This window comes from Micromys minutus (genome assembly GCF_963924665.1).
Source record: "Micromys minutus genome assembly, chromosome: 15".
Taxonomy (NCBI): domain Eukaryota; kingdom Metazoa; phylum Chordata; class Mammalia; order Rodentia; family Muridae; genus Micromys; species Micromys minutus.
Window position 1 is genome coordinate 53,054,801 of NC_137984.1, and position 20,304 is coordinate 53,075,104.

The 20,304-nt window shown below is 40.6% G+C and overlaps 1 protein-coding gene across 7 annotated transcripts in view; it reads left to right on the forward strand.

Annotated features, from left to right (window-relative positions):
- DCLK1 (doublecortin like kinase 1) overlaps nt 1–20,304 on the forward strand; it is a gene marked incomplete at both ends in the record, with an annotated part of 262,378 nt that overhangs the window by 193,293 nt on the left and 48,781 nt on the right. For 4 of the 7 annotated variants that reach the window (XM_080929186.1, XM_080929187.1, XM_080929189.1 and 1 more), the window contains 2 exons: nt 14,169–14,253; nt 16,597–16,705. In XM_080929186.1, coding sequence (XP_080785312.1) covers nt 14,169–14,253; nt 16,597–16,705 — 194 coding nt within the window. Of the gene's footprint in view, nt 1–3,181; nt 3,319–14,168; nt 14,302–16,596; nt 16,706–20,304 lie in introns of those variants that run through there. The other 3 variants (XM_080929185.1, XM_080929188.1, XM_080929190.1) reach the window with 2 other exon arrangements.

The following is a 20,304-nucleotide window of genomic DNA, read 5'->3' on the forward strand; positions in this document are numbered from 1 at the left end:
CACATACGTTGTTATGTATGCAAGGGTCCTTAGTCGTGGTTGGCTTTTTTAGACATAGCCACGCCAGTCTCTTAAGGAAGTAGCATCCTGGTGGAAGGGGCTGGGGTAAGCAGGGTGGTCCACAGCAGACGGACAGCCCTTGCCGCCGGCCATGGGAACATAGACACCAGTTTTGTCAATGGACCCACACCGAGCACATTCTCTTACATTTATTTTGGGCCTCTTGTATAATAGCAGAGAAATCCGCTGAGCTTGGAGACAGATGTGTAAAAGTTACTGGAAATGGTGTCAACTTCTCCAAAGCTAAGCAAGGCGCTGGGGTGGGGGTGGGAGGATGTTAGCTCTTCATCGGGAATGAAAAAGCTACTTAAACCCTCTCACTCCCTTTACGGCTCATCCGTTCCAGGTATACTAAGGCCAGAAGGGGAGAACTGGGGATGGGAAAAAGGAAAGGACATGCTGGGAAAAAGGAGATGCTCCTTCATGGTCCTGATGTCAGAGAGGATTGTGTTTACTTAACTGATTTATATGATGGTGCCTACTGAATAATTCAATAAACAGGGGCTTCTCAGAGGCGATTGCATTTAAATATCAGAATGTCTAAGTTTAATTTTTTATTATGCATTTAGATGACACTTCTAAAAAAATGATGAATTTAAAGCTCATCACATAGGAAAGTCCCTCTGGGTCACACTTCCTCTCTCAGGCTGGATCTCCAGGCTACCAAACCATCATCCATTTTTATGTGGGGGCCAACAAGAAATCAGTCAGTCTGCAGTCACTTTGAACCTCTTGCCCCAAATATCTTTCTCTGATTTTTTTTTTCTTGCCTAGCATTGAGTTGAGCTTGTTCAGTCTCTTAAAGCCCATAGTTTTGAATCTGCTTCTCTGTTCAATGTGGGGCCATGTTCTATTAGAGAAGCCTGGCTTCAGTGGTTTTAGGAATCATCAGTGAACTACAAAAATGGCCACATTCATTCACTCTCTTAAAGAATTATCCTGAGGTGAGGGAAGAGCTGGGATCCGGTACTCACAAATCCTAGCCAGCAAGGCTCTCCTCTAGAACAGCCAGAGACGGAGCAGGAACAGGTTTTCTCTCCAAGTGTATATGTGCTTCAGAGCTAGAACAGAAATAAAAATGCCTTTAGATCACCGAGCCCAGTCTCAGGCTTTATCGTAATATCTCAGGTTTAGTTGCTGAGACTAAATTTAGAACGACTGAGACTGCCTGCCAGGCTGTCTCTCTAGTAGGTTCTGGTGGGGACCCCTCCATCCAGGAGAATACAGTTTTTCTCAGTGGTCCCTTATTAGCAGAACGAAGCTAGAATTTGCATCCCTTTCTTCTCAGCTTCAGTGAAATTTTTTGTTAAACTGAGGCAGACAAATTTTATCCAGCTTTGAAGTCACTGACTTACATAATTACCACATTTTAGCCCTTCTGGAATGATTAACAGGTATGGCTCGCCGACAGATTTTTTCATCTTGCCATTTAGGCCACCGGTACAGCACTATCACAGAGGGATGAATTTTTTCCTCATTTACTTTTAGAGGGACAAAGAGTTTAACACCATCTGAAAACATTTATTAAACACATGCTGTACCGCAGGATACTGAATGCATTCAAAGACTGTTTAGTTTCCAGGCTTTTGCGTTTGGCTGCATGTATTCAAAGATTCTGTTCTCGAGCCGTTGAATTTATGAACACCCTCAATTTATGTAGCATAGAGGCATTCCCAGCTGTTCCACTGAGGCAGCTTTCATCTTTTTGTGTAGACAACTGCACCAAATAACCCCTCCCTGTTAAAATAGGACCAGAATACCCCTAAAACTTGTTCCTGTTTCAAATTTGGTTAATATTCTTTTCAAACGGTTGGCTATACTTCTGTGCAGGAAATACTGAAATAAGGGAAAGATGGCATATGCTAAAAGAAGACACTTCAAAGAAATAATTAATTCCTTTTATTGCAAATTAGAAAACAGTAGCCACTTCTATTTTTTCTTTCTGTGTTGCCTAGTAACATACCCAGAAAATGAGTTGGCAAACACATACACTCACACACACACACACACACACACACGCACACACACACATACACACACACTCCCCTTAAAATACAGGAAGAGAAGCTATTTTTTAAATGGAGTATTAAAGTATATAACTGATTTCTTTACAAGGAAAAAAATCTGTATTTTTCTTATGTTAACTGACTTAATAAGTTGTTTTCCTTCCCTTAAGATCAAGTTTCTAAATTACTTCCTTTGACATTTTAGAAAAGTCATATGAGAGACAAGTCTGATGTCAGATCTCTTCATAAACACACTGGAGACAGCGACAAAGTAGCTTCCCTACTTATTCAAAGGATGATTAAGTGGCTTTAAGAAGCACCTTCTTGGCCTCAGAAGTCAATTTTTGAGGCTCTTTTCCTATCCATAAACCATTTTTGAGGTCCATATCTTAAAACATCATGAAAATAAATGTGTTGTATTGAGTAGGTTGAATGAAGCTCCCCTTACACCCACACCACTGACTGATTAACTGAGCCCTCAGATGACATAGGAGTGGGTGGCACAAAACTGAAAGCACGCTGACTGTAGACACTGGGTGGAACTGAGCAGCTTGCTTGGCTACCAACACTGAGATATAGTAGCAGACAGGGAGGCAGGAAGAAGGGAAAAGATGGGTAAGGGGTTGAAAACTAGAGTGAGATTTGGGATAGGCTGTGGACATGGGGAACTGAGAATTCTTCCAGTCAGCCAAGCATTATACTGTGAAAAGGCATCGTGTGCTGGGTTTCTGCAGTGTGCAGCTGCACACTGGAGTTACTGTCCTGAAAATCCTGGATGCCAGCCGCTGCATCTGACAAATTATTTTGTGAGGTAAGCACATTCTTCTCCCCAGAATGGGATGAAAATGTACATGGAAGAATTGCCTAGACACTGACTAGAAGGTGATCTTGGCAGGCAGCGGGGGCCATAACTTAACTGGACTTGAAGGAAGGTAGGAGCCCGTGGTAGCTCAAGACACATTTTCTTGCTGATAAAATGAAATTATCGCGTTGCCTGAGTAGCTGTAATGGTGTTAGGAGCCAAGGACCCATCCCTTTCCAAGTTGCTCCACAGAAAGGAGCAGGGAAGCCAAGAAAGGAAAGTAAACGAATCTGTCCTGCCCTTCATCTTACAGGACCTGTACCGCCCCCTCTCGTCGGATGATTTGGACTCAGTAGGAGACTCAGTGTAAAAGACACAATGGAGCGATGTGTATGGTTTGTGATGGGGTCAAGGCTTCCCATTTCCTAAGCAAGCATCTAACAGCAAAATACACAAAAGAGTTTTGCATAAGTAATTAAGTTATACAAAAGCTAGTGGGCAGATATTTTCTACTCGAGGTATTCTTTGAAAGAAAAAAAAAAACACGAGTATCTCCTCCATTTGGTATAACTGAGGAGAGTTTGAATACAATGTTTGTTCATCACTGAGGATTTTATGACTAAGGTCTGGTTCCAGATAAATTTCATATATGATTCTAGTATTAAGTAAAAGAACCACCCTAACGATCCAGCATTATGGAGCCACCATTTTCTATAAACGAGTCTTCTTTTTAATCAGTAAGTAGATACATAAATACATTTTTTCCGTGCTTACTATAAGGAAAATTCAATAAAGTAACATTGTTATTCTAAAAGATAATTTTTTTACCTTTTTAGCTTAAAACTTTAAAAATTCAGACAGTTGATTAGTTATTTTGTTGCAAAATAATATAAAACTTTTTCAAAATTTTTTAATTGAATAAGAAAGGGAGTCAAGGAACTCCTGTAAGAGACATCTCACAAAGACCAACATTAAGCGGTAAGAACATTCTCTGGTCTTTTTCGATTTTGTTGTTGTCACATGGATTTTATTTTTCCAGATTTTTATAAAAATAGTATCACCTACACGGAAACATAAATAACTTGGCATTATTATTAATTTTATAATGCTTCCCTACAACTGCAACAGTGTTTATATTTTTTTCAAGTGTGTAAAGTTTTTTGACAGAAAGAAAAAAATGGGACTTGTGCTGTTTTTCAAAAAATAAACTCGAGATTTAAAATACTTCCAAACAGAGCTTGCACATTGGGCCTCCAGATAGCTAAACTCTGCTCTGACCATCCTGAATTGTTTGGGATACCTTCATGTGCAAAACTCCTTTTGTGTCAAACAAGTGTGTCTATGATTATAACCCACTGTTAAAACATTAATCTACTAATTCTCCTCTTCTAGTCCTCTGTTTTCAAAAGTGTAAGTCAGCTTTGCTTAAATGTAAAACAGTTCTTTTTAAACCTAGATGGTAGAAATCAATGTGTACGCTGTCTTGTATTTAGACCATACCCGTGACCGTTTCTTTTTACTAGCCCAAACACTAACAATTTAAGACTTACAAAGCATGAATTTTATATTCTCCAGGCTTGACATATCTCAGTAGGGTGACAGATTTAAAATGTATGGTGCCATTTGGAGCCTTTTACTTGAGATTTCTTTCAAATTTCGCTTGAAAACGTTTTGAGAATGCCCGATTCAAGATGGAGAGGAGTCGCCTTGTCATACGGTCTCAAATGTTATTGATTTATTTCTCTCAGTAGACTGTTCAACTAGCAAATTTTCCCATCTGGTTTACAGTTACCTATGCTAGCATCTCACTTGACAAGTGAATAAAATATTCCAACCGAGAGGAAAAATAAGACGTCCAGGCAACCAACCAGCATTTGAAAAGTTAGCCGAGCGATAATTAGTACCTCATTACCGTGCCTGTCAGAGAGGAAAGGGCACTTGTTTGCCGTGTTATTTGAGAACTGCAGACTGATCCCTCCATCTTGAAAGGACAGAGAATGGTCATACCTGTTCCAGACTTCGGATTTTAAAACTGTTTCCAATAGACATGAACAGAGACTCCTGCTGAGATCAAAGGGCTGCCTTGTCTTTAGCTGAAACGGTTAACATCTGTGAGGACGCTGCCTGTTGCCGTGTTATGTCTTTGTGAAATGCATTACTTAATATAGCTCAGCCCATGAACGATTAGTATGGATTTGACTAACTTGTCAAAAGTGCAATGAAAGCAGTGGGTCAGATGGTGCAGAACAAAACATAAATTCCATGAACTCCACTGTGCAGTCAATCTAATGGACAACCAGTGCTTAGAGAACCCCAAGACATGCTATATGCTCTGGTTAAGTAGCAGATATTGCCAATTGCTATAAAGATCATGGCTTTGTTTAGACACAGCATCGAGTAGGCTCGGACTAATTGCCAGTAGGTATTGTGGCCAACTTTCCATTCAAGTAGTTCCAGAGAGATGCTATTCCATGGCATTTCATCATTTGAACATACGACTTTTATTAAAGGATTGTTCAAGGGCCATATATCTCATTTACTTTGGAAACTAAAGTCCTCTGAGATCCCTTTCTATGCAGGGAATAATTCTATTATCCAAAAGCAGAATATTTAAACATCCAAGCAGCGTACCAGGTAGAGAGACCCAATGGGCAATTAACAGTCACTTAAGACGTGGCTGCTTTTCGAATCCTTCTCACATCATTGGTCCCTGAACTTTAAAAATGACCTTCTGAGGAGAGAACTCTAGCCAACAAAAGCCACACACTTTTCTCTTAATGATAAACCCCTGAATGTGGACTGTGCTGTGCTGACCTTTTCAGCCTTTTGCATTTGTGGTTACATTTTTTTTAGACATACCTAGAAAGAAAGATGTTACAAAGAGTCCCCTGCTTTCAGCATTTAATAAGCAAAACAGCCCTAGTGATGCACAAAATGTGGTGTTCTGCGTGAGCGCAAAAGCCATGTGGAAAAGTCATTGTGCTGACTCGTCATTTTAGCAGGAGGTCTGTGCCCTTACAGGTTCCTAAACTAGAAGTTTGAGCTCCACCTATCTGTACACAAGCCTGAAATGCACATATGAGGTCACCTTAACATTTCGAGATCCCATCCCAAAGCCTGCAAACCCCCAGAACAGCCCTGGTGCCTGCCTGTGCTCTCTGGACTCAGCAGCAAGGGCGCTGGCCCTCCTCTTCCTTGCATCATGCCTGACAGGACTTTCGTTTCCACTTAAAGGCACTGCATTCCAAAAGCCTCATTTAAAGAAAAAAGCAATTGTGAATGAAAATATATAAGAATAAATCTAAAAGATAAATCCATATATTTTACCTGCTGAACTACTGGTTTTTTTTTTAATGGTGGCCATATATCTATACAGGTGTATAGGTGATTATGTGCATTTGCAGGACTCAGTGTATATGTAGGTGTGCTTACATAAATATCTGTGTGTATATAGAACATGAAGAATAAAGGTTGATATTTGTGATAGGATCTTATAAGTTACTGGCTCCTGTAGAATTAAATATAAAGCTTTATGTGATAAAGTTGTAATGTGTGTATTAGTTGGCATGTATTTAAGTTCAAAATCAGTTTGCTAAATTAGCTCAGAGAAATACCAATTATACACATGTACTAATTTATCTGAGACAAATTGAAATTCAGACAAACAAAAATGAAGTCCAAGTAAATTTAATCTTACATTGATTGATAAATGTAAATACTCATTGATGTTTTTATTGTAAATTCTTGATGCCCAGTCAGTAATCTGATCAAATTCAATGACATTTTCCAGTTGTGTGTATATTGATGACTACAGTGATTATCAATCAATATTCACTAAACAAACTGATTTCTAGACTTGTGGGCAGTAGAGTATTATGCGGAAATAAAAGAAGAAAAAGTCAAAGTAAATTTGATTTGAAGTTTTGTTAGGAAGCCAGACAACATGTAAGGCCACGCTGTGTGTTCATTTTATGCTTATAAGCTGTTAAAATGTTTTGAAGACACTCACTGTGTGTGTAAGTGTGTCTACATCAGTGTGCACACACTTGAAACTGCTTATTGACTGAAGTTTCCTGTCTGTACATTAGTGCATTTGTGCCCATTCGCATTGGCCTTGCCAGCGCCTCTAACTATGCATGTTAGTGACAGCCGTGTTTGGTTGAACAAACCCACAGAAAAATAGTGTGAAAATCAGAGATATGTCAAATTCATTATAATGATTGCCTGGTACAGCATATTAAACTGTCAGCCGAAAAACATTTGTAATTTTTTTTGCCTGTAACACATGGAGAGAAAACTGGAAAATCCAAGGCCTTCAGTATAATTTTAAGGGTGCATGACATATGGTGTCTTTAACAAAGTTTCTTATTGTAATAAGATGGATAAATTCTGAGGTAGCATAAGTGAAGCATGAATCACTAGGTGTTTGTATTATATATGGCCATACAATATTTTTGAAGCCAGGGTAGTAAATATTCGAAGGTTAATAGGCAAAGAATATGGAAGCTAATTTTACTGTGATATGCTTTGAGGTGTTTTTACACATTGCCAGACAAGGAACTTAGTTCCTGTTTTCCCCCCTTGTGAACTCTTTGAAACACTATGAATGTTATAAAGTTGGATTTTCTTTATAAAGGTTGCATACCATTTGCAGTTGGAGTTGCTTGGATGTATGATCTCTTTGGAAAAAACACATTTGGCATTAAAAAATGGTTTAAGCAGCAATATATTGAGAAATACATCATTCGATGTGATCTTCAGAAATCTGTAGAGATGCGAACTAAAAAAATGTGTTATTGAACTACCCAGTTTGGAAACCTTCCATGCCTTTCTGCTGAGTTTCCTTGGAAAATGCTGTACCTTGTGTTTCAAACGCCACCATGTTACTCTTTCCTGAACTTACCTTTGTGACACTTAGCAGCTTAGCCAAACCATTCAATAAACAGGAAGAACTGCCTACGTTGTTCAGTGAGTTTCTTTGGTTAGGTGTCGGAATTGAAATGGCTGTGGGACAAGGGTTGACTTTATTGCCTTGGACACAGCCCTCTTGTGCTGAATGTAGCATCAGGTGATTTAGACAGGCCACAGCATAGCAGACACGGAGTAGAAAACACTGACAGGAGAAACGGGAAAATTATCTGATAAGAGGCTTCAGTTGGCTCTCTTACATAGTCAGCACACCTCTCTCTCAGGGCTGCCTTAAGGGTGAATTGCCAGACAAATTAACAACTTGCTGGGGAAAAATTTAAATTGCATTAAAATAAATCATAGGAATCATCTTCTTGGATTAATGGCCTTTTTCCTGAACGAGGAGAATTTCAGCGAGACGATGTATATGCATATGTGTGGATATGTACACAGGCCCCTTGTTTTTTATATACTGGATAAATATATTCAATAAATTGCAATTAAATAATAATAATACCTTTTATAACTCAACTTTATCTTAGAAAAAATAATCTATTTCATTCATAGTACTGTATAGAGAATAGAAAACTCTGCCATTCAAGTTAGAAGAAATACTTTACATTAAATTGATAAAAAAAATCATCATTACAGTTTTAAATCTAATGTTTTTACTAGATTTCTGCTGACCTTAATATTAATTGGCTGTGATTTGCTCTCTTTCCTGTTTCTATGATAAACTCAGTCAGTAACGACAGCTATCATGATGTACCTAGAGGGAATTTAGGATTCCAAAGTGCATTCATACTTTCTTCTTGTAATAGAGATTAAATTTAAATGACGTAGGTGCCTGGGAGATTAGTGAGCTCTCCTTCTTAAAAACTAAAATCTCTGCTTAAGGAGTAACTTCTAACAGAATGACTCTAATCCATGGGGTACAGAGATGGTTCCCTTACCCCTTCCAAGCGATGAGTTTGTGAGGCGTAGCTCAAGGGGAGAGGCATTAGCTCTACAGTGCAATGGGCTCTGGACAAGTGGCTCATGGGGCAGGTGAGGGAACTTTGCCTAAGCATTCTGGCTTTGAAGCAGCGGCAAAAAAGGATGACTCAGTGTATCCAAGATTGTATTGTAAACACATTCTTTCACTTTTGAAATCTTAGCTCCCATGGTCTTTCTAGCAAATATATAAACTAAGATCTTCATTTTCATGTGTTCCTCCTATCAACAAACCAGTCTCCTAAATAATAGTTTCCTAGCCTTTTGAGCAACTTGACTGAATCTTTATGGATTTCTACATATTCAGATATTTGTACTTAGTTATAAACTTGATTGTGTTATTAATTTGTTTACTTAGGCTGAACTTCCACTATCAAGAATGCAGATAGAGCCTGTCTTATTCTCAAGAGTAGACTCTGTTAGTCTTTTCCAATTGTTGCCCCAGCCTTCTGATTTTAACCACTTAGGGAGTAAATAAATGAATGGCTTTTCTATAGCTCATAAACTCATACTAGTCTCCAGTGTCCCACACGAACAGTAATGTTTTTAACATTGCTATACTGGGTTGTCTTCAAATTCTCTGTAGACCTAACATCAAGATTCTCCAGACAGTGGTTAGTCTGTGAAGCATTTATTTCATATATTTTCTTTATAAAGATAATTCAGAAATCAAACAAAGATGAGCACATTTGTTTTTACTTTTTATTTTTGGTTCTATTTAACCCCTTTCACAACAAAGAATTGTAACTGTCCATTGAGGCAGATTATGGAGATGGTGCCATTTCCCAGCCAAGGCTTGGTTATGTGACAAATTTGTCTACACTGCTTGAGTCAATTTTATTGATTGGATGTTTTCCAAATCTCGATGCAGTGTGGACCCCAGCTGAGTGACAACGTTCATACAGATGGCATGAGTAACTCACAACATTTAAAAATGGACTGTTTCTTTGACTATATGGTCGTCAGATACATCTTGGTAAAATGTGGTTAGAGCTGTTAGCTCAGCTCTCTCACTTACTTCAAAAAGTGTGCACCGTCTGTCCCCATCTGTTATGTGATCCCAGGCTGAATCACTGTGCATTCGGTGTGTTCTTACTTTGCAGGGCAGTGCTTTTATGAAGGTGTTCTGTAAAAGCCTCCAGGTGTCAGCAACCTGCCCAAATGGTTCCCATTAAGTCTGCTGGGAGGTGACGACATCTCAAATGTCATGGCACCTCTCCGAGCAGCTAATTGTGTTAAATTCTAAAATAACCACGTGTTTGGCTCTTATAGGCCCAGATGCCTTCGAGTTCGCAAACTAGCTGAAATCACCATAAAATCTCACCAGCATCGAGTTTCTACAGCGATTTGTCTGTTCACAATGAAAGTAGGCAGAGCGACTTCATTTAGAAGCAGTTGGTCTCATGAGTACCTATGAAGGACTGGCTGATCTCTTTAGGTCAGTTCTAAAGTGGCATAACCCCTAATTGCTCTTACTGCCGGCCTGGCCACCTCCCCAGGGGTGTACCCCAGACTTGTCTTTTCTGGCCACATACTCATGTTCCATCTCCCCTCAAGAGGTGGCTTCCTCCTCTCCTTCTTCCTCCTTCTCTTCCCTGTGTCTTCTCTTCTCCCCGCCATCTTTTTCTCTTCCTCCCCTTCTCCCGCCCCCTACTTTCAATCTCTTCAAGGGCTATAGCCAATTTTATTTAACCAATATCAATAAATTAAGAAACAAGGTTTTCACAACGAAAACTTATAAAAGTGAGAATTACTTGTAAGCCTAGACCTTCAGGTAAAGAATTTAGCATAACAGTATGCAACAACAGATCAAACCTCAACAGATCACTGGAGTAGGGGAAGGGAGAGAAAAGGAGACAGTGATAAGTGGGAATATAAAGCCAGAACCAAAAAAGCAACAGTCCAGGAGAAAAATGAATATAAAATAAACAAATACAACCATGGACACATGTAACACAAAGTGTCAGTGTTTAGTAGATAAAAATCAACCTATAAAAAAGGAAATGGGTTAACCTGTTAGTCTGGTAAAATGTTAAAACTCGGTACCACAGAGAAGCCACTGTGATATTGAAGTGAATCAGTTCTTTATTGGGGACAAAGAAGGTTCAGTGCTGATCAAAATGCACTCAGCCAGTTTCTTTAGTTTTGAGTACCAGGTTTAAAGAGAAGAATTCAGCTCTGCCATATCTCAAGGAGCGGGGAGAATCCCAGATTTTTGTCTCATGATGAACAAGAGACTTTGGGGATGTACAAACTGAGAAAGCAGGCTCGGGAGTCCCATTTGTCTCCAAAACCCTGGAGTTCTGTCTTGTGGAAATGGATTCCACTGGTTACCTACAGAGAAGGTCAGTAATGATGGTGAATAGAAAATGTCCAGAAACATGATTTCAGCACAAGGAAAAGCCCTTTACTATTTTGCCTTGTTAACAATTGAGCTGCTGCCTAAGGAAGCACTGGTTGCATTTAGACACTGGTCACTTGACTCCCTCTCTATAGTGGGGAGCCTGAGTGAGAAATGAAGTAGGACGCTGTAGAGGGGAGTCTGGGTGAGTCTCTGGGTGCAAATGGAATGGAAGACATAGTAGCATTTAAGGTCCAGTTCTGCTCCTGAAGTTTTTTGAGTCTGTGAGGGACCCTTGCCTTTGAAAGGTGTGCAATGTTCTGCATTTTACTTCTTTGAAAAAAAGAAGAGATAATGTCCTTAGAATACCAATAGGTTCATTTTACTGGACTTGAACATAGTAAAAAAAAAAAAAAGCCATAACTTTCCATTTTCAGAGTACCCTATTTATACATAAATAAGCTTTTCTTTTAAAATCCTGGGCCATCTACTAGTCTCAACCAACAGGGAATCTGAAATGGCATGGGTTACATTTTCAAAACACACCAACCTAAGAGTTGAAAAACAGCCAAAGCAGTTGTAGATATCAGCACACTTGCATTTACCCTACTCTTTAAAGATGCAAAATAAACTGAGTTCAGAAACCCTGGAGGGACTTTTATTTACAAGGTAAAACAACACAGACAGCACTGTGGCAGAAGTTCGTGGCAGTAAACATTTGACACCCAGTTGAAAATGCACTTTATTAGTCAATAAGATAGTTTACTGAATTGCATACAGCAAGTTTATAGAATGCTTCATTTTAAGAGATGTCACCATGCGCTTGGGTCAAGGTTTAGTGCAGAACACCTGATGTTCTTATTAACAGAACCAGCTTTTCCTTCCTTCCTTCCTTCCTTCCTTCCTTCCTTTCCTCCTTTCCTTCTTCTTGCTTGCTTGTTTCTTTCCTTCCTTTCTTCCTTCCTTTCTTTCTTCCTTCCTTCCTTCCCTCCCTCCTTCCTTGCTTCCTTTCTTATTGAGTATATAATCTGTGGGCATCTTTGCAAACACAAATTGTATATTAACTTGGGTGTTTGATGAAAGAATGTCTTTGAGTTGTAAATTATGGAATACAACATAAGGCACCACCTACCACATATAACCCATAACAAATCTACATTACGCAACACCATTTGCAATGTCAAGAGAGGAAAAACAAATAAAACAACAACAACGCAAAAAACAAAACCCAGGACTAGAAAGCCCAGAAGAGTCTTGGGCTTACCGTCTCATTTAGAGCTTTTCTGTCTGGATTGCCCCGGCAGCTGGAATTATGTAGGGGATGAAGAATCCTGCTGTTCTAGAAAGCACATGCCTTCTCCCCCAGTGCAACCATGTTACTGTTTATTTTCTCCCGTCTACAATGTGATAAAGCTGCCATGCTTCCGCCTTCCGTACAGATATGAAAAGTATAACATTTTTACAAACAGGAATTCTTAGGAGTTAGGCAAGTGTGACTTTGGAGCTGATACGTTTGCAGTGCCTTCGACACGGTGGGTTGTGATTCTGTACTGTCCTGCTTTTGAAAAGAAAAGAAAACCCTCTGTTTGGAAATTAGGATCTTTGCTCTGGGATGCGACACACACGTTCCTAGTCAGACGGTGGCTAGATGGGAGCAGATAAGTTCAGGTCACCAAGTGTATTGAGGAAAGATTTATGTGATATGTGGAAGTTCAGGAACATGCAAGCTGTATTTTATTCAGGGGTATACAACAGCAATATCAAAACTTCTAGGACTGCCTATTAGAAAGAAGAGGTATTGTAATTAGTATAATTTTTATGCCAATCTTGTCAACTGTCAACATTAATGAACTCATCAATGGGACATATCCATCTTTGTCCCTGTGCCACTCAGGAGATGTTCTGTGGTCTTGCCTCAGATGGCCCTGAAGTGGTCTCCAGTATATCCCAACCACATAAATCTGTTTTATGAAGACAAAGGTATTTGGGTTTCCTGTGGAGGATGCTGTTGGGTGTGAGCCACACACACCTTCTCTGCCCTTTCTGTGCTCAGTTATCAATGGATGGAGTGGGGTGGAGGTTGAATGGGAGACGGGTGAGCAGAAAAAATGTAGGTCAAGTTTGCTTCTCATCATCACTTCATGATCAATGCGACTACAGCCACTCTCCCTTCTCTCTGCTCCACAGACAGCCAGCACCATGAGCCAATGCCGCCCCCTCACCGCCTCCTGCTCCCACCAGGCCAGCCAAGTGGATAAACCCAGGGAACAGAAGGAAGATCTTTTAGGATGAGCTGTATTCACTATTTAGAAATAGCATCACTGTGTTCAAATTGTTTTCACAAGAAGTAGGGGTGGAGACGGAAGCATCCATTGTTAAATACTGTTCCCAGCCAGTTCTAATATTAAATATTTTCCCTCCCACTATAGTCACAACCCTGTTTGCTCTCATGTGTCTTCAGTCAAATCCACCCAAGTTACAAGAGACTCTTCTGACCTAAGCTTGAAGGCATATTAAGGAACATACCAAGTTGGCCTCATGTTTACTGTGTATTTTTATCTCATGTGAAGAGTAGCAAACCACTCTTCTGCCGTTTTCTTAAAGTTTTGCTAAAGCTTAGCTATTTGCTGGGTTTTTTTTTTTTGGTAGGATATTCATAACTAACTTAGACATTTTTGTTCCTGTAAAAATAGAAAAATAGTAGATGAAGACAGAATGGCACCACATTTGACACTCTCAGCATAGACTAGAAGATGGAGTGAGATGCCTAAAATCTAGCAAATTGAAGCTCAAGGGTGCTGAGTTTGAGAAACAACGTCTTGAGTGTCCAGCTCCCCAATCATTAGCCTCTCCCAGTCACTTGTCTTACTGGCTATTCGTGAGGGTGGGAGTTGTGACACTCCTTAGATAGCCTTAAGACCTCCTTGTCCAAGTTTAAAGACCAATTTCTCCTTGGCATGGGGCAGCAGTAGCTCCTGAGATTCCGGGCTGGGTATGATGTGTAGAGGCTCCATCGTTCTGACCCGGGGTTCTTTATTCTGTTTCTGTTTCCTTCCAGATCTCTCAACATGGTGGCTCCTCTACTTCCCTTTCATCCACAAAAGTCTGCAGCTCCATGGATGAGAATGATGGCCCTGGGGAAGGTGATGATCTTGGGAGAAGGCACAGCTTGCAGAGGGAATGGAGGAGGGGTTAGCTGACTTTACTTTGCAAACTCTATCATCTGAAACGCAACGAGTAGTCAAACCTCAGCAGCTCATGTGGGACAGGAGTGGGTGATTCCTACCGTTGTTAGCACCCACTGTCTGAGAATGGGATGGAAGAGTTGGCCCAGCTGAATCCTTTCACATCCTCTGTGGGTGTGTGATGCCTAAAAAAACCCAGAAATTGTCTGCCTTTGTGCTCCCCTGCTCTGCTCCCTTTCCATAAGTTAAAAGACAACTGTGTCTTGTGTGTGAGCCCCCATCGGTGGGCACCAACCTGAAGGGGTTCAATCCATCAATCTACATAACTTCCTTCCATTGCTGGTAACTCCAAAGAAATTCCAAAGAAACTTGTCTCTCAGACTAATTAGCATTAGAATTTCTCCTTGACATAAGAAAATGGCCTGGATCTCTGAGTGAATTCTCTGCTAACTTGCTGTATGATTTAGAATAGGCCTCTTTAGTTCTTCAAGTCTCAGTTCCTTTTTAATAGAAATGCAGAATGTTAAATGTCACTATTTCACCCCTGGGGATGAAATCAGGCTCAAATCAATTAGGGGAAAGCCACTGGAGAAGTAAAAATGTGTGAGGATTCAGCCACTTTTAAGAATAAGCTCTCCTTGCCTCTAATGGTATGACTTGACATTTTCCCAAAGATATATCCCATGAGGAATTCTCTTACATTAAGCAAGACATGTGACACATATGTGACTTGTTTGCATCTGTCCAAGTTTGTAGCTCAGCCTTCTAAAAGCTTCTTTCACTCTGGTGTGTCACATTCTCCCAGTGTAATGTAATGATCCTTAACAAACCCTGAACCCAGAGGGGCTAGCTTCTGTATCAATAGTTTGAGAAAAATCCCAGATCCTGTGCCTTGGAAGAGAGGATGGTGACCTCTTTCTCTATTCCCCAACTGTAAGATCACAGACAACTACTTTATTATCCATGGACGGAGCCTAAGACCCTGTTACCTGGGAGATGGTTTGTAACTTCAGATAGCCCATAACCATGCCCTCTCCTCCTCACAGAGAAGGTGAAAATCCCTAGGTTGCCCTAACATAGGCAAAAGCGTGACTTTCCTGGATGGGCTAAGGGGGGCGGTGGGGGCTTGGACTATGGACTAGATCCCACATTTTATTCTGGGCTCTGGCAAGGTAGCTTCCCAGATCTGGGAGGGAGATGCCATCCACAGTCTGAAGATCCCTGTGGGCATAGTAGAGAGAAGAGCAGAGCAGCCATGCAGTGAGCACTGTGAAGACAGCCCAAGCAACTGAGGATGAGTTTTCATTCATCCCTCCCTAGTACCACGCACGAAATATGAACGACAAAACTTAACAGAACCACACCCTCCACAACACCCAAATTTATTTTGAGGGAAAAAACCTCAGTTTATGAGGTCATAATACGAGAAGCACAGTTAGGAAACTTACTAGGATCCCATTTTGCAAACAGGCTGCCTGGGGGAGATCTGGGGTTTATAACTCTAAAGCTCACACACTTTACAGCCCATCTTTAAAGGGCTTTTATAGCCTTGACATGTTAAAGGTGATGCATCATATTTATGTGACCCAAGAATGGCTTGTTTAATTTTATAGCCTTGGATATTTAAGGCATTATTAGCCATTTGTAAAATGTTTCAGAGTACATTTTCAGAGGAATAACATGTTATATTATTACAAAAACTGTTCTGCCCACAGACATAATAGATATCAGGGTTTAAACTCGACATCTGTCATGCAGGTTGCATGGTGAGAACGTTTGTCTAAACTCTGCTCACTGACACAAGGGAGGGGTGGCCAGCAACGCTTAGTGCATCAAGAATTTTGCAGAGATTTCCATTTTAGGATAGAGCCAAGCTTAGTGTCTAAACAACAGGACCTTTTTGCATTTTTATAACATAAAACTGCCCAGCGTCCCTCCAGAAATATCTGTTCCTCTCTACACGAAACAGCCATTTCTCTGAACACAATGGGTATTAAGTGGGGGCTATTGATCAAACTACCACAAAATTCAAATACAGGATTTCCTCCTCTGCGTCCCACTGAAGCAGAAACATACGTTGCAGTGATATGGGTCCAGGTGGACCCAACAGGTTTTCTTTTAATTTATCATTTGCCTTGGTAAAAACCATTGAGTCAGTATGAGCCAGCCAGGGGCCCAGGGAGGGTCTGCCTGCCCTATGCCTGAATCAGTTCCAGTCTGAGAAGATGGTGAAAATGTATCTTAAACACAACATCTGTGGCCCCTTCTCCATCAATAAAGACACACTAATGATTCTTTCAGAAGAGTCAGAGGAAGGCTTCCAGATTCCTGCTACAATAACAGAGAGATACAAAGTCGGGAGGACCATAGGAGACGGAAACTTTGCTGTTGTCAAGGAATGTATAGAGAGGTGAGTGGGGCTTATCTGAGTGGTAAGTTAAGGGAAACACTAGTCTTCCATGCTCCAGACAGAGACACATATGGCTTAAGTTAATGTTTCAACCCCAGAGACAAAAGAGTAAAAAATAATAAAGAAAAGCCACCTAAAAACATATTTTAAAAATGGGATGAAGTCTAAAAGACTTCATAGGAAGACTTTGATTTTTACTTAGTGTATTCAGACAAGCTTTCTAGCTCTGCCAGGGTAAAGTTTTTTTCTATTATTTTCTGGAGAAGTCATTTTGAAGACCTTGTGCACATCTCTTCAGGAATGTTCATTTATAGGATTTGATCTCCAATATGTACTGTCATAAAAAGCATAGCACAATAACCTTGAAAGGTTTTTAAATGCATGTGTGCTGAGTCTACAGAAATGGCATTTGATTTGTGAAAATGTCTTCACATGGTTGAACTCCAGGCCCTGTTGGTTTAGAATCAAGACCATTTCAAGCTGTCCTCAAACTCACCATCCTCTTCCCTCTGCCTTCTGGGTGTCAGGATTACAGGCATGTGCCATGCCCAGTTTATCCACAGGTCCTTTATGACTTCTCAAGGGTAGCTGAGAAGTGACCACAAATACTGTTCCAGCCCAAAGGGAAGCGACCTCAAACCTCGGCTCAGTGTCAGACTCCGAGTTCTTTTCTGAGCAGTTGCTTATGTTCAGATCTGGACAGCTAGCCTCTTCTCATACCTGAATGTGGACATTTAGCTCTTTTGAGGGGATCCCTTTGGTTCTCTAGGAGCTGGCCTGAATGGAACATCTTTGATTCCCTACTCCTCTTCACTACTCCCAGTGAGCTGGACCTTCCTCAAATTCCGGAGCCAGTATCTCTGTCCTATCTCATACAACTACCTAGAGAGGGTACCTCAGGTCAGGAGACAGATGAGGACACAGTATATAGAAGATCTTCTGACGAAGAATGGATCTGAGCCACTTAGAACTGGAAGGCTGCCTAGGGTGTTATGCAATATGAGGCGTCTTAGTTGAACCAGCATCCGCTAGGTACTCCCTGCACCCCAGCACATCTCCTTCCATAGAGCAAAACCCCCACTAAATGACCCTCATAGAGCAGCTCTCAGATTTCACTCCTCTCATTATCCCAGCTGGGCTAGGATGCTCACAACAACACCGCAACAGTAGGTTGCTATGCTAATCTACATGTGGTAGAGTCATGAGTAATGGTGACATGAAATTTTCCCTAGTCTGCAGCCTCTGCCCATGGAACATCACCTTCAATCGACTGCCAGACACAGGAAACCTTCCTTTACCATCTTGGGCTTCATGAAGCAGGACTAACCAATATTTACTAAGTATCTGTCTATCTGTGGTCCATAAATTATAGCAGCCCACTGAATTACATTGAGCCAATTTAGTCAACATTGCTACCCCCATTGTATCAAAAGACAGATGGAAGAAATTAAATATTGACGTTCCCTCATCTATTAAACTCTTAGATCGGAGCTTTGTTTCCCAAAACACACCCAAGTCTGTCTACCGCACTGCTTCTGATAAAGGATTCCCCACAAGATTCTAATAAGGAGCTTACCTATACCAAAGTCACCTTTTTCAGTGTAAAATAAGGCAGACATTAAATCAGGAAAGGCATTCCTAAGGTAAAAGGCATATAATATAATAATATAATATATCATATATTTATATATAATATGTATAATATTTGAATGTATAGTATTATTCCCACAAGTACATATCTACATATATTTGCAATCACACACACACACACACACACACACACACACACACACACACACACACACATACACACACACATCTTTCTACTAAGCAGAAAGTCTCGTATTTTGGCAGACTGGCATGGTCTTTTTTTGTGGGCTTCCTAATCATTTGCTAACCTCATCATCTGTAGGCTGACTTAGTGATCACATTGTCGTTAATATTTAAACTCAATCAGGGACTTCTACCCCACTATCAATCATTCTGTTCCCAGATAAAAGACACACAATCTTTACATTTATAATAAGCTTCAATCATTACTAGAGCCGGACAAATATCTGCCCTTTGTACAATTAAAATCAACTTTCCCATCAGTAACCCCACGTCATAAAGTTATAAGTTGCCGTGTTCTGTCTGGGTAGCTCTTAACACTAATGGGCTAGCCTTCATGGCTATGTTTTTATGATTCACCTACCCTATGGCAGCTTCCCCTTCTCTCCATCTTCTCTCTCCCAACTTGTGGTTCTCCCTCCACAAAGCACAGGAACCCCACAACCCCGCCCATGTCTGTTCTGCCCAACTACAGCTATTGGCATCTTTTTTTAACCAAAGGTTTTAAGTTAAGGAGCAAGGTCACATTGGATGTATGGATTCCCTGGGAGAAATCAGGCTCTGAGGGCCAGTATTTAGCATTACAATACACTACATTGCAAAAGACCAAACCTCACCAGACCAATTACTGTTTGTTCTAGATGGTCCTGGACCAGAATGGTATCTCAGTCCTAGAATCCCAGCCTTCTCACACCTGACAGTTCCTACTTCTTCATTCAGAGTTCTCTTTCCTTTCTTCTCTTTGTTTTTTTCTTTCTCTCTTCTTTTCTTTCTCACTTGGCTCGTGCTCATGTTACATGAGTTCACATCTTGGGCTCACTGCGTGAAATTTTCAAAATCTAAATACCAGATTTCTCTGAAAGTGTCGGCATCTAGCTCCTGCTGAGCAAGGACATATGGCTGATGCCCTCTCTCCCCAGAGATATTATGAAATATTCTTTTAATATTTTACAGAGATCCAAGAAAATAAACACAAGTTAAGAAAGTCATTATGGCACATGTTGCTTGTGGGTACATTCTGCTTTGTTTTGGGGGTGAATGTGTATCAACAAGGGTAAAGACATTCCTTCTCTGTAATAATATGCCACTACGGGCAATTTCTCTACAGTGGGCACAGTCGCTGAGTGACATGTGTCTTTTCTGTGTGCCTTCTAGCATATGCTTTGCTAACACAGCCCTGTTTGAGCAATTGAGATTGTTTAAAACATTGTTAAAAATTCTTTGGCATTTCACATATTGTTTTTGTTCATAATCCTTCTTTCCTGTGGCCTCTCAGATCCCTCTGATATCCAATGTGTTCTCAATTTGTTTTTTAAGTCCGTTGAGTCCCATTAATGCCACCTATTAACTCAGGCATGTGGCTATTACCTGGACTATGTTAGAGCTACTAGGAGCCACACCCTTAGAGAAAACTGACTTTCTTCCTTTTGTCAGAAGCTATCAGTTATCAATAGCTCCCCAGCCAGGAGCGGAAGATCCTACACTTACCCCTTCTCCATGCTGGGATTTTTTTTCTGGCTTGAGCTTGTGCATATCTTGTGAACAATGTCTCCGCTACTGTAAATTCATACTTCTTTTTGCTCATTCACCACTGCTGGCTCTTCTGGTCTTTCCACCAACTCTTCCACAGTGATCCCTGGTCCTTTGGAGGAGGGTGTGATGTGATAGCCCATTTAGAGCTGAGCATCTGATGTCACTCTGAACACCTTGACCAACCTAGGTCTTAGCGTGAGTCGCCTACAACAGTAAGGGTCTTCTCAGATGATGGT